General features: G+C 44.2%; 1 protein-coding gene across 1 annotated transcript in view; it reads right to left on the bottom strand.

The window, feature by feature from the left end:
• Nucleotides 1-6955: 6955 nt before the first annotated feature.
• LOC145776760 (uncharacterized) overlaps nt 6956-13304 on the bottom strand; it is a 28089-nt gene continuing 21740 nt past the window's right edge. The window contains exons 2-4 of the mRNA XM_082587986.1: nt 8402-8587; nt 8058-8176; nt 6956-7081 (exon numbers count right to left, since the gene is read on the bottom strand). Coding sequence (XP_082444112.1) covers nt 8064-8176; nt 8402-8587 — 299 coding nt within the window. The 3' untranslated portion in view covers nt 6956-7081; nt 8058-8063. The remainder of the gene's footprint in view (nt 7082-8057; nt 8177-8401; nt 8588-13304) is intronic.

Raw genomic sequence — 13304 nt, 5'->3', positions numbered from 1 at the left:
GTATACCTAGGATGTAGGGGTTCAGCTATCCATTAGAACTAAGTATTATCTTAAAAGCGTATTACACACATAATGGTAATTTCCAAGATGGCGTCCAAGATGGCCGCCATTACCTATAAATGACCATAACTCCCTATCCATTAACCTTAGGAAGGTGATTTTTACCTCTATACCTAGGTTGTAGGGGTCAAGCTATCCATTAGAATTAAATATCCTCTTAATATCGTATAACATAAATAATGGTAATTTCCAAGATGACGTTCAAAATGGCCGCCATTACCTATAAATGACCATAACTCTCTACTTATTTACCTTAGGAAGGTGATTTTTGTCTCTATACCTAGGTTGTAGGGGTCAAGCTATCCATTAAAACTAAGTATTATCTTAATATCGCATTACACACATAATGGTAATTTCCAAGATGGCCGCCATTACCTATAAATGACCATAACCACCTGTAAATCATATTGTAGTAGACAGGCACTAATAATTCACTGTTGTCTTTTTATGTGCTGCCCGTAGCCTATAGTATAGTATGACGATCACCAATAGTGAAACATGAATGGAGAAGGAGAACAGTGCAAATTTGGATGAGAGAATAAGACTGAACCGTTGAAAGCATAGACCCTCTGCACAGTTGAAGCGCAGTTTCTGTGACGTTTAACATACACTTCAAGCCTGCAGGTTCAAAGGCACAAAAGGAAGAATCCAGAATACTCGTCTTACTTTCCGCCTAAGACCAGGAGACGGTCATCACTATCAGGGTTTATCTTCAAAGTAACTTATAATACATTGTTTGTTTTGTGGTGAAACATGTGTGCTTGAAAAAGATCCAAAACACCCAAAACGTTGGCGACCAGCATATTCATGTCGGAAATAGGCAGTGCAGGTGGCAAGAAGTCGCTCAAGCAAACTATACGTCGTCGTCGTGTGAGCCTCTGGGGCCGAGGATCTATCCTTTTACCACCCCAGATTCACGATGTTTCCAGACTACACTGGAAGGCTACTAGAGAGCAGCCAGTGTTTGGTTTCATCATCCATGACACGCAGACTTTCCACTCCGTTAGGTGGCTTGAAGATGATACAGTCATTGATGATGTGGTCGGCGGTTTGTTCCTCGGCACCACATTCACAGGAGGAGGAAGAGGCCATTCCCCATTGGTGCATGGTTGAGCGGAAAAGCCCGACGCCACACGGAGACGGTTGAGGCGCAGCCATGCCGCCTTGGTAGTGTCAGGCCAATGGGGCGCGTGTCAGCGTCGGGGGATGAACGAATAGAGTCTGGTGGTGCCCGACCTCCACTCAGAATTCCATCCATGGTCCGCCCAAGCAGCCAAAAAGATGTCCCGTTCATCAGCTTCGTTGATCATAAGTTGAGCGGCTGGCACAAATGGGTGTCTTGATTTCAGTCGAAGGGGTGCTCGTTTGGGAGATCAGAGATCCGCGGTAGAGAAGGTGGTCAGGCTCCAGTGCCCGTCGGCTGAGGGACAGAGTGGCTTTTTCGCGACAAAGCTCAGCGGGTTGGATGACAGAGAGAATGGGGGAGATTGTCCAATGGCGTGGGACGCAGGCATCCGGTCACTGTGCGCAGGGCACTGTTTATGGCAGTGTCAATGCTATGGCAGTGAGCACTTCGGTACCAAACAGGTGCACAGTATTCTGCTGAAGAGGAGACAAGGGCTTCTTCTTCGTCGTATGAGCTGTTCTTCTGGACTATATGTTTGGGCATGATGTCATCAGCCACTCGACAGTCTCGTCATCCAGGGCCTTCAGTCCAAGCGCTCCATGTGGTGGTTGATGGATTGGGAAGTCATGGACGACATGATCTACTGTCTGGTCTGTGGCGCCACACTCGCATCCCGGTGAGGGAGCCAGGCCTCATTTGCACATGTCTGAACGAAAGCGACCGACGCCGGTTCGTAGGCGGTTAAGCCGGATCCACGCAAGTCTTGCGAGGGACATTCCCGGAGGATGGGGATCGACGTCGGGTAGGAAATCACGGAGTCCGGAGGTGTTGTTTTGCCACTCCATGTTCCATGTGTAGTTCGTCCAGTGTGCCGCACTTATTCCAAGATCTTCAACGTTGTTCAGAAGCTGTCGTGCGGCGGGCACAAATGGGCGTCTTGATTTCAGTCGCTGCTGTCCTCCAGGTAGGCGCTGGAATGTACTGTGGAGGAGGTGGTCGGGGTCCAGTGCGCGACGAGCAAGGGAAATCATGGCTCCTTTACGGCGAAGCTCAGCAGTTGGATGCCCGCAAGGATGGGAAGGCAGTCCGTTGGAGTGGGACGCAGGCATCCAGTCACAGTGCGTAGTGCGTCATTGATGGCGGTGTCAATGTGGCGGGTGTGAGAGCTGCGGCACCACACTGGTGCGCAGTACTCAGCGGTAGAATGGACAAGGGCCAAGGTAGCTGTGCGAAGGGTTTTCGCATCAGCTCCCCAGCCGGAACCCGCCAGCCGCCTCAAAAGTGCAACGCGCGCAGATAGTTTTTTGCGCAGTGACTCCAGGTGTCGTCGGTACGTGAGTGACCTGTCCAGGGTTACGCCGAGGTAGGTGGGTTCGGCGCAGTAGGGGAGGTGTTCGTCATCGGTGGTAATGTCGATCTCACGTTTTGCTTCCTTGTTGTTTAGGTGGAAGGCCTGTCTTTGCCTGTCTTTGGAAGGCCTGTTTAGGTGGAAGGCCTGTTACACTGTCTTTGCCTTGCTGAGCTGTAGCTTCCATTTCTGGAGATATGTTGATATAGTTGACATGTCCTGGCTTAGGTTCCTCTCCATTGACTGCCAATCTCCGGCTGGATGCAGGAGAGCCAGATCGTCTGCGTAAGCATACTTCCTGAAGATGGTGTCAGGCAGGTCATAGATGTAAGTGTTAAAGAGGAGGGGAGCCAGGACAGAGCCCTGTGGAACGCCGTTCCTGAGTCGACGTAGTCTACTTCGTCGGCCGCTACCGGTGGAAAGGGTAAAGCTGCGGTTTTGCACAAGTTCCATAATCATATGGACCATGTGCCTGTCAGGAAGGAGACGGAGTAGTTTGCAGGTAAGACCGCTGTGCCATACAGTGTCGTAGGCAGCCGTGAGATCGACAAACACGGCGCCAGCCTTCTTTTTTGCCGAGAAGCTGTCCTCGATGTCTTGGGTCATCAGAGTGACCTGGTCTACGGTTGATCTTCCGTGGCGAAAGCCGGCTTGTTCCCGAGGTAGCTGAGGGTCTATTATCGGTTCGACACGGGCGTAGATAAGTCTTTCGAGTATCTTGAAGGGGATACAGAGCAGAGAGATGGGGCGGTAGCTCTTCGGATCCCCTGGGGGCTTCTTCGGCTTTGGGACTGCAACCACTAGGGCTCTTCTCCAGATTCTTGGGATGCGCAGGTGACGCAAGCAGCAGGAAAGGAAGTCTTTTAACCAGGACCTCATAGAGGGGGCAGCTTGGAGTATTAGTTCCGGGCATAGGTGGTCAAGGCCCGGGGATTTGCCTGGCTTTAGGTGCTGGAGGGCGGAGGCAAATTCTTCTGGGGTAAACTCACCAGAGATGTTGCCCTCGACAGGTGTTGGGACCTTCCAGAGGTCCGTCATTTCCTTGAGGACGGACTTGTCTGATTCACGTCTCTCGTTCTGTGCACTCCATTTTTCACAAGTTGTGAGGCGATGGCATTTGCTGAAATGGGGCATTGGCGACGAGAGGCACGTGATCTGCCAGTGAGGTTGTTGAGTGTACTCCAAGCTGTGCGGCTGGAGTGCGTGAAGTCGATTGAGTCTATGGCTTCTGTCCAGCGCTTCTTCCTCTTTGAATCCAATTTTGCCAGCAGGGCTGTTGCTGAGTTGGTAGTGGTGGTACCCTGGGGGGAACGGAGGAAGTCGCGGTAAAGCCTGTCGCACTCCACATCCCAGCAAAGTATGTAGTTTTTCCGTCGACCTCGCGGGATGGAGTCTTTTGCCGCAGATATAATTGCATCACAGAAGTCCTGGTAGGCTTCATCCACTTTGATGGTGTGTGGGGATGGGAGGTACTGCGTAGCTTCGTTTGTGAGGAAGCTGTAGTATTCCCAATCGGCCTTTTTGAAGTTCCATCGCTTGACAGGCTTGCTCGAAATAGGTGTGGCAAGCAAGGGGGCCGTGATTAGCGAGGGTCGGTGTTGAGACCTTGGGAACTTCTCTAACACACGTCTGTCCGGCTGGCGATCATCGGGGTCATCACTTGCGAAAGCCAGGTCTGGGTTCGTGCCGGTGTTCCAACGACCGGAGTGGAAGCTCGGTGCGCCCTTAGGATCGTATAAGAGGGCGAGGTTGTTGTTGGTTGCCCAAGCGGCCAGACTATCTCCGTCGTTGTTGATGGAGTTGTACCCCCAGTCAGTGTGGTGGCAGTTAAAATCGCCAGCGTAGAGGCTGGGGTGGGGGAACACTGGGATGGCTGTTGATGTTATCCGCGAAGGTGGAGGCTTGTAGACATTGACGATGTTGTAGCCTGCTACATCTACACAAAGCCACTCGATCTCCGATTGAGCTTGGGATTGGTCAACCAAGGACCAGCTCAGCCGGTCATGGACAAACGTGGCGAGGCCGTGTTTCCTACTGCAGGTTGCGCCTGCTAGTGTGAAGTTGGTTATTACCAACTTATCCACAGATGTACAGTGAGTCTCCTGGAGGAGGATGATGAGGGCTTGATGCTTGGTGGCCAGGTGCTCGATGATGTTGAGCTTGCTGGCCGTGATGCCCTCGAAGTTCAGCTGCAGTACGGTGGGTTGTCGGTACTTTTCGACAGTGCGAGCACTGCCGTGCCTTGAAAAGGGCATTTTCCTACCCACCCTGCGCTGAACAGTCTCATTAGCTCTTGTTTGACAAGCTTCGTTTCGCATACGTATTTTGTATAATTTCGTATGTTACTGACGGGGGAGACCACGTGAAGGTGCTTGTCCCTCCTCCCCCAGACAAGGGCTAAGGCTGCTATACGCAAAGTGTCAGCCCTCGCCCCCCAGCTAGAGCCTGCCAGGCGCTTCAGTAGCGCAGCGCGGGATGTCAGTTTCTTGCGCAGTGACACCAAATGGTGGCGGTGTGTGAGCGATCTGTCCAGTGTCACCCCAAGATACCTTGTTTCGGGGCAGAATGACAGAGATTTTCCGTTGTTCTGAACGTGCAGCTCACGATCAGCTTACCGATTGTGGAGGTGGAAAGCTGCTGCCACAGTTTTGGTTTCGCTGAGTTTCAGTCGCCAGTTCTGGAGATAAGCTGAGAGAGTTTTCATTTTCTGGCTCAAGGTGTCTTCTAGACTTTCCCACGACTTTGTGGAGTGGAGAATTGCCAGGTCGTCCGCGTAAGCGTATTTTGTGGAGACCGTGGTTGGCAGGTCGTGGGTGTGGAAGTTAAAAAGAAGTGGAGCCAGGACCGATCCTTGTGGGACGCCGTTTTTTAGACATCTCAGTCTGCTTGGTGAACAGTGTAGGTTACTTGGTAAAGTGGCAGCCATCCTTAGTTATGAATTGTATTATGCTTTTGGTAGTCTGTGTGAGAATTTAGAATTACAATTAAAAAACATTTGTTATAATATAACACCTGTTGTCGTTTTCCTTTTCATATTTTCCTCCAATATTGAATGATAGGCTATGTAAGATAATTTAGTGTCACGACGGCCATCTTGGAAATTACCGTTATGTAATGCGATATTAACATAATACTTAGTTCTAATGGATAGCTTGACCCCTACAACCTAGGTATAGAGACAAAAATCACTTTCCTAAGGTGAATGGGTAGGGAGTTATGGTCATTTATAGGTAATGGCGGCCATCTTGGAAATTACCATTATATACGTAATACGATATTAAGATAATACTTAGTTCTAATGGATAGCTTGACCCCTACAACCTGGGTATAGAGACAAAAATCACCTTCCTAAGGTGAATGGGTAAGAAGTTATGGTCATTTATAGGTAATGGCGGCCATCTTGGAAATTACCATTATATACGTAATACGATATTAAGATAATACTTAGTTTTAATGGATAGCTTGACCCCTACAACCTAGGTATGGAGACAAAAATCACCTTCCTAAGGTGAATGGATAGGGAGTTATGGTCATTTACCCAGCAAACATTGATTGTTGGGGCAACATTGGCAAGAAGTTGGCCGCAACATTGGTAAGACGCAGACGCCAACATTGGCAAGATGTTTTATGCACCATTTGGATGCATCTGGCCAGCGTTGGCGTCTGCATCTTGCCACCGTTGGCTTCTGCATCTTGCCAACATTGGATTATGCATCTTGCCAACGCTGGCTTCTGCATCTTGCCAACATTGGCTTCTGCATCTTGCCAACGGTGGCAAAATGTTTTATGCACCATTTGGAGGCATCTGGCCAGCGTTGGCGTCTGCATCTTGCCAACGCTGGCTTCTGCATCTTGCCAACGTTGGCTTCTGCATCTAGCCAACATTGGCTTCTGCACTTTGCCAACGGTGGCAAAATGTTTTATGCACCATTTGGATGCATCTGGCCAGCGTTGGCGTATGCATCTTGCCACCGTTGGCGTCTGCATCTAGCCAACGTCGACTTCTGCATCTAGCCAACGTTGGCTTCTGTATCTTGCCAACGTTGGCAAAATGTTTTATGCACCATTTTGCTTCATCTTGCCAACGTTGGCATCTGTATCTGGCCAACGTTGGCAAGATGGCTTGTGCATCATTTTGCTTCATCTGGCGCCTAAATTCTGGTTGACTTTTATGCACCATGATGCTGCTTCATCTGATCTATTGACTATTGTGATGCCAGCGCTTTGACCAAGGTTGGCCATGCGAAGCAAGCTGGTGCATAAAACATCTGAACAGCATTGGCATCTATATTTGCCAAACGTCTCTGTACTTAAACCTCGCTCATCACCAAAAGTTTATTGTTGAACCTAGCTAATCCTCGGGCGAAAGAACAGCAGCAACACGGATTTATAAGCAACACTTCTCCCTTTGTGACAAAGCAAAGTAACAGCCGAGCTTCGTATATTTTCACATTTATTAGAAACAAGCCACATCAAATCGTATTGATAGATGGAGATTCATTGCACATCAGCAGCTTTTTCTTGTGTATCTTTATCATTGTGAATTCCTGCGAATGAAACAAAAATATTTAATTCAAGAGAGCTGTTTGGCAACAGTGTAGGAATCATAGGCGTAGTCAGGGGGGCAAAAGGGCCCATGCCCCTCCAAATTTTCAAACTTTGGATTCCGAAGTTGAGCCCTTTGTTGAAAATGCAATAAAGTTTGTAGAAATTTATATCGTTTTCCAAGACATCTGGCTATTAACACCCCCAAGGACTTGTTTTAGACACACAGAAAGACACCAATAAATTTTCCAAATCGTAAATCGCCGAAAATTTACGCGATTTACATTTCTTTGAACTAATTTATGGAAGCAATTTCAGAATGGCTTACTCTGTTGGGCTTTTGTGTAGTTATTGAGTTTTTGTTTAGCTGTGTTTTTGGTGTTCTCTAATTTAGCCGCAGTTTTTGCCAGTTAGTGTGTAAGAGCTATCTTTAATAAGTTAATAGCTGTTTATCTGCTAATAAATTTCATACAAATATTACCCTAAAAGTGTTTTCAGAAAGCGCTATAACCCATTATTTGAGTGTAATTTTTCAAAAATTTTCCGGGGGAGCATGCCCCCGGACCCCCTTAGAATACGCCTGCTTTCGGCACGCTCTAACCCCGCTACCAGTTTTATTGCTTCAACCCACCAGGATACGCCACTGCACATCAAGTGGCGATGGCTTTAAATCAAACACTTTTGTTGTTCTCTTCAATTCATCAAATATTTGGCCCCCCCCCAAAACATTTTTCTGGCTACGCCACTGTGTAGGATTTTGATCAGTTGTCGTTCAGGATACTACGAAGTTAATTGACAATCTGCAATATCAATGTAATATCCCTCTCTCCAACGTGCGTGACAAAAAACTTATCATTCGATTCTGCGCCACGCAGAGCAATAATCAAGTTCCAATACATTCTAATTGCGTGTACAGTAGTTATTCAACAACTAAAGCAACACATGCGCTGTTGTCTTTCAAACATATAACAAGCTCACCAAAAGTTAGTTTTTGCCGTTTTCAGCCACCTTGCCTGTCTTTCCAATTTCGAAATCACTCTGAAACTCTTCATCAATTTGCTGCACGGCAGCAGCTTCGTCGTGCGCCATTACCATGTCTAATCATGAAAGTAAAAAAAGAAGTGTTAAATCAGTATATAAATGCCGACATAGCCTACTAACCACCATGTTCGTTGTTCACATCAATGCGAATACACCACTAAAACATTTTCATACATTACTCAATACTCTTCACAATTACATCATACATTAATCAATAGAACAAAATGGCATAGTTATGACATAATCATTTAGTCGTAGTAAAAAGATTTATCCCTACTCACCAAGAACAATCTTTTTCAGATTCTTTTTTAAACAATCAAACGAGTGCTTAGACTTCACAATGTTTTTTTTTCTTTCTTTGTTCTCGACATGACTTGAACTGTGTTGTGTTCGATAATAATAGTTGGAATAAGTCCACTGATACAATCGCTTGCATTTTTGCCAACAGCTTAACTTAAATTTGCCACCTGCAAAATGTAAATCGAATGTAATGACAGGGGTTTCATCCATCATATTAAAAAGCTTCAGCACTTGTTACAGAAATTTTCGATTGTTACAAATGACAGCCAACGTTTAAAGTTTATTTTGGGATTCCAGTCGTCTGTTTTGTTGCGTATGTAGGTCGCAGTGTAGGCTACTGTAGGCTATGTTGTCGAAATGGGCGCAAAATAAAACATGTTATTATTATTATTATTCAGTTGACGGCAATGAAAGCTACATTTGCAAATACTCTACATCACAGACCTATCCACACGACATAAAAATACAAACACATTCAAGCAGTCAGGCAAACACTGCCGGAGCAGCAAAATCAAAGATTGAGCAGAACCTTACACATGTTGTGGGACATCACAAGCTCTGCTACTTTGCTGATATCTTCTTAGCAATCATCTAGAAGCACTGACACTAAATTTGTCACGAGAATATTTCATATGAAAGTTTTCCATTGGTCATTGAGTTTTATAACTTTCTCTAAATTGAGTTTTATAACTTTCTTTAAATTGTGTCAACGTAGCCTAGTGACAAAAACGACTTTACACAATTATTTCAGGTTCAATTAATAAAAGACATTCACTTACCAGGTTTTCATAAACATTGTGGTAAGTCATTCCTATAGTTTCATTTTGATCATTTCTAAAACTTCTTTCGGCCGTAATAGGCCTATCTCAATTGAATTCGATTTTTTATATTTTCGATACAAGAAGCGAAAATTCCTCTTAGCGCTGTTCACATAAGCATTGTGCTTTCGGCTCTCCAGTCTCCACGTAATTGTGTATTGAGCACAACCTCCATGCTTGAACAGTCGAAGTGAATCGAGTGACGTCATAATCCCTTTAGCAAAGGATTACGTCATGGCCTTTGTCTTCCTTCATAAAAAAACCAAGTTCTTCTGCTAAATTGCATCTCCTCACGTTGATATAACACATCGCCGCATTCTAAAGCTTTGTTGCCTCTTTCACTTCAAGGCGTCATATTGCCCAGTCAAAGTTTAAGTAGTGACGTCATAATGGAGTTTTCACAACAATTATTGTGCCTGCAGTATTGTTCTATGCACCGCGAGAGGAGAAAAAACGATTCGCCGGATCGTTGAAAGTAAAAGTAGCGATCGTTTTGTGAAATCTCGCTTCAAGAAATTGAGGAGAGATTTCGACGCAACATGACTGCTCCTGAAGCTGGCCTATTGTGCAAGCTTTGCTACATTTAAAGTAAAGACGCCCCTTTGTTGGCGACACGAGAATCTCACCCACGTGGTCAAAATTAGACAGTGAGCGAGACTGCTCTCAGAACAAAATCAACAAGTGATACTGCATCAATCGATTTTTTTTTACATTGATTCAGCGTCTGCAGACAGGTCAGCAGCGCGGCGGCAGTGCAGCCGCAACTCAATGATTACATAATCACCACAATCATGCTGCTGTGTCGAGCGCTACTAAACATCAACAAGTGAATTCGATTACGCTTACAAGTTGTTTTAAATTTTCTTGAACTGCACGCAAATTTTGAGGTTAGTCCTGAAAAAATGTTTTCAAAAATATTACAACACATTCTATTATAGTTAAACATGAAAATTAAAAAAGCTTTTGTTGAACACAAGAAAAAAATGAAGACCTGGCAACTTGAATTAGCAACCACGTTTTTAAGTTTGTCGCTTGTTAGCTACCTTACCAACGTCTGCAGACGTTGAATCAATGTAAAAAGAACGGATTATGCTAGTTGGGTGTTGGAGGCGCCAAAGCCTAAACTTTCTGGAAGTGTTCTCTGAATCACAAGACATTTATTGCACTAAATTATCTGAAGCAATTGAATATGAACAAACGATTTTTATCATGGCGTTGTTGGTACAAGAATACGGTATGCGAAAGAAACTGTGTTTTTCCACTAAACCACATGAGTCATTTAGTTAAAGAGTCATTTTATTGTTGGCTATTAATATTTTCAAAGAATAAATCCAGTGAAGCTGAAATGAAGTAGCCAACGTTGCAATTGTTTATTTTGTAGAAACGCGTAGGGCGAATGGAAACTTAAACTGGTTCGGTATCAAGCACGTTATCGCGTTCGCGTTTTGTCGCTCCTACCTTTTTCTAGACCTCTGCTCCGTTTGGCATAAACAAACTTGGCAAACTGTTGGCTACACTTCTGACCAACGCTGGTCTTAAATATTCATAGTATACTTGTACGGTATCAGAAAATAATAACAGCATTGATAGCCTATTATAAAAATGTAAAATTGTAGCAAAATCATGGTATACATTTGCATAATTTTAAAGAAAACACCGAAATTGTTATGAATTGGCACAACGCTGGCAATGCTTCTGACCGATGTTAGCCAACCACATAACTGTGTTTTGAAGCAATACCACATGAAAAGAGGTTTGTGTTAGTAATTTTAAAGATTAAAACAAATAAACCTGAAATAAAATCTTTGAGACCTTTTTGAACGCATAAGAAATAAGTTATTGAAATTGATGGCGTATTGTTGGCAACATGTTGGACATAATTGCCAATCTTGTGACCTCACATCCAGCATATAGCCGACATTGCAATTGTTTATTTTGTGGAAACCTGTAGGGCAAATGGAAACTTAAACTGTTTCAGTATCAAGCACGGAATCACGTTCGCGTTTCTGTTGCTCCTACCTTTTTCTAGACCTCTGCTCCGTTTGGCATAAACAAACTTGGCAAACTGTTGGCTACACTTCTGACCAACGCTGGTCTTAAGTATTCATAGTATACTTGTACGGTATCAGAAAATAATAACAGCATTGATAGCCTATTATAAAAATGTAAAATTGTAGCCAAATCATGGTACACATTTGCATAATTTTAAAGAAAACACCGAAATTGTTATGAATTGGCACAACGCTGGCAATGCTTCTGACCGATGTTAGCCAACCACATAACTGTGTTTTGAAGCAATACCACATGAAAAGAGGTTTGTGTTAGTAATTTTAAAGATTAAAACAAATAAACCTGAAATAAAATCTTTGAGACCTTTTTGAACGCATGATAAGAAATAAGTTATTGAAATTGATGGCGTATTGTTGGCAACATGTTGGACATAATTGCCAATCTTGTGCCCTCACATCCAGCATATAGCCGACGTTGCAATTGTTTATTTTGTGGAAACGTGTAGGGCAAATGGAAACTTTAAACTGTTTGGGTATCAAGCACGTTATCGCGTTCGCGTTTTGTTGCTCCATCCTTTTTCTAGACCTCTGCTCAGTTTGGCATAAACAAACTAAAATGAAACTACCTTGTTGGCAAACTGTTGGCTACCCTTCTGACCAACGCTGGTCTTAAGTATTCATAGTATACTTGTACGGTATCAGAAAATAATAACAGCATTGATAGCCTATTATTAAAATGTAAAATTGTAGCAAAATGATGGTATATATTTGCATAATTTTAAAGAAAACACCGAAATTGTTATGAATTGGCACAACGCTGGCAATGCTTCTGACCGATGTCAGCCAATCACATAACTGTGTTTTGAAGCAATACCACATGAAAAGAGGTTTGTGTTAGTATTTTTACAGTTTAAAACAAATAAACCTGAAACAACATCTTTGAGACCTTTTTGAACGCATAATAAGAAGTATTGAAATTGTTGGCGTAATGTTGGCAATGTTGGCAATAAGTTGGACAAAATTGCCAGCTTTGTGCCAACATACCCAGCATATAGCCGACGCTGCCCAGCAATCAATGTTTGCTGGGTATAGGTAATGGCGGCCATCTTGAATTTCTCAAATTGCCCAAAGGTGACGACATGTCATCAAGCAGTTTCTGAAAATAGAGACCCGTGGCTACCAAAATCAACAGTAAAAAAACTTAATACAACAATGCAGGGTCAACCATCCTCGCTCCCGGACTACTGAGTCCTGCCCGCTTTCGCTTAAGCACATCTTTTCCAACAGAGAAAAGTCTCTCCACCGCAGCACTGGAAGGAATGGGGGTGTTGTATTTAATGAACAGATATGTTTTAACTCGGTATTCGAAAAGTTCAAGGACTTGCTCTTGTCTGAAAAAAAGACGTCCACAATTGCTGCTTCCTTGTGCGTTTCAGGGGATGGCGCAAACACTCCAAAAAATACATCCTCGGAGTCATGACTGGTGTTGTGTCACTCTTCTCGGTATCAACCTGGCTTGATGTCTCCCGCAACAGTCAAATTACATCTGTCTTGACTTTTTCTCGCAGTGCGTCAGCATCATCGATGGAAACGTAGTGCAGAAATTGTAGCCACGACGTCTTGAAGGAGGGATGAAGACATGATGCCATAACGCATTTCATAGCCTATTTTGTTGAAGCACTTGTTGAATCGTTTCTTAACCCCTTCAAGGACTTTCACTTTCAACTCCTCACAGGTCACAAGATCAGCTGGTCTCGGTCAACTTCTTCTCGCAAATTGTGATGGTTGGAAGCAAGACTCCGTAATATGCCTTGGACTCGCCCTGAAAAATGTCTAAAGCCTGGCAGATAGGCTTCATCACACAGAGATATTCGCCGAAGAAGTTGACGTCAGCTAAAAAAGACCGAAACTTTGCAACCAAGCCGATTATATAGCTGCTTGACCACGCCAGTAGGCCTATTGCAAAAAAAACAAGAATTTTTTTCAATTTAAATTAAAAAGTAGCGGGTAGCGGAGTGCGACTGAAAAAAAAGTAGCGCCTCTCCCGCTACCGCTAC

Source organism: Aplidium turbinatum, chromosome 9, assembly GCF_918807975.1.
Source record: "Aplidium turbinatum chromosome 9, kaAplTurb1.1, whole genome shotgun sequence".
Lineage (NCBI taxonomy): Eukaryota > Metazoa > Chordata > Ascidiacea > Aplousobranchia > Polyclinidae > Aplidium > Aplidium turbinatum.
This window is presented reverse-complemented; position numbering and strand designations above follow the sequence as displayed.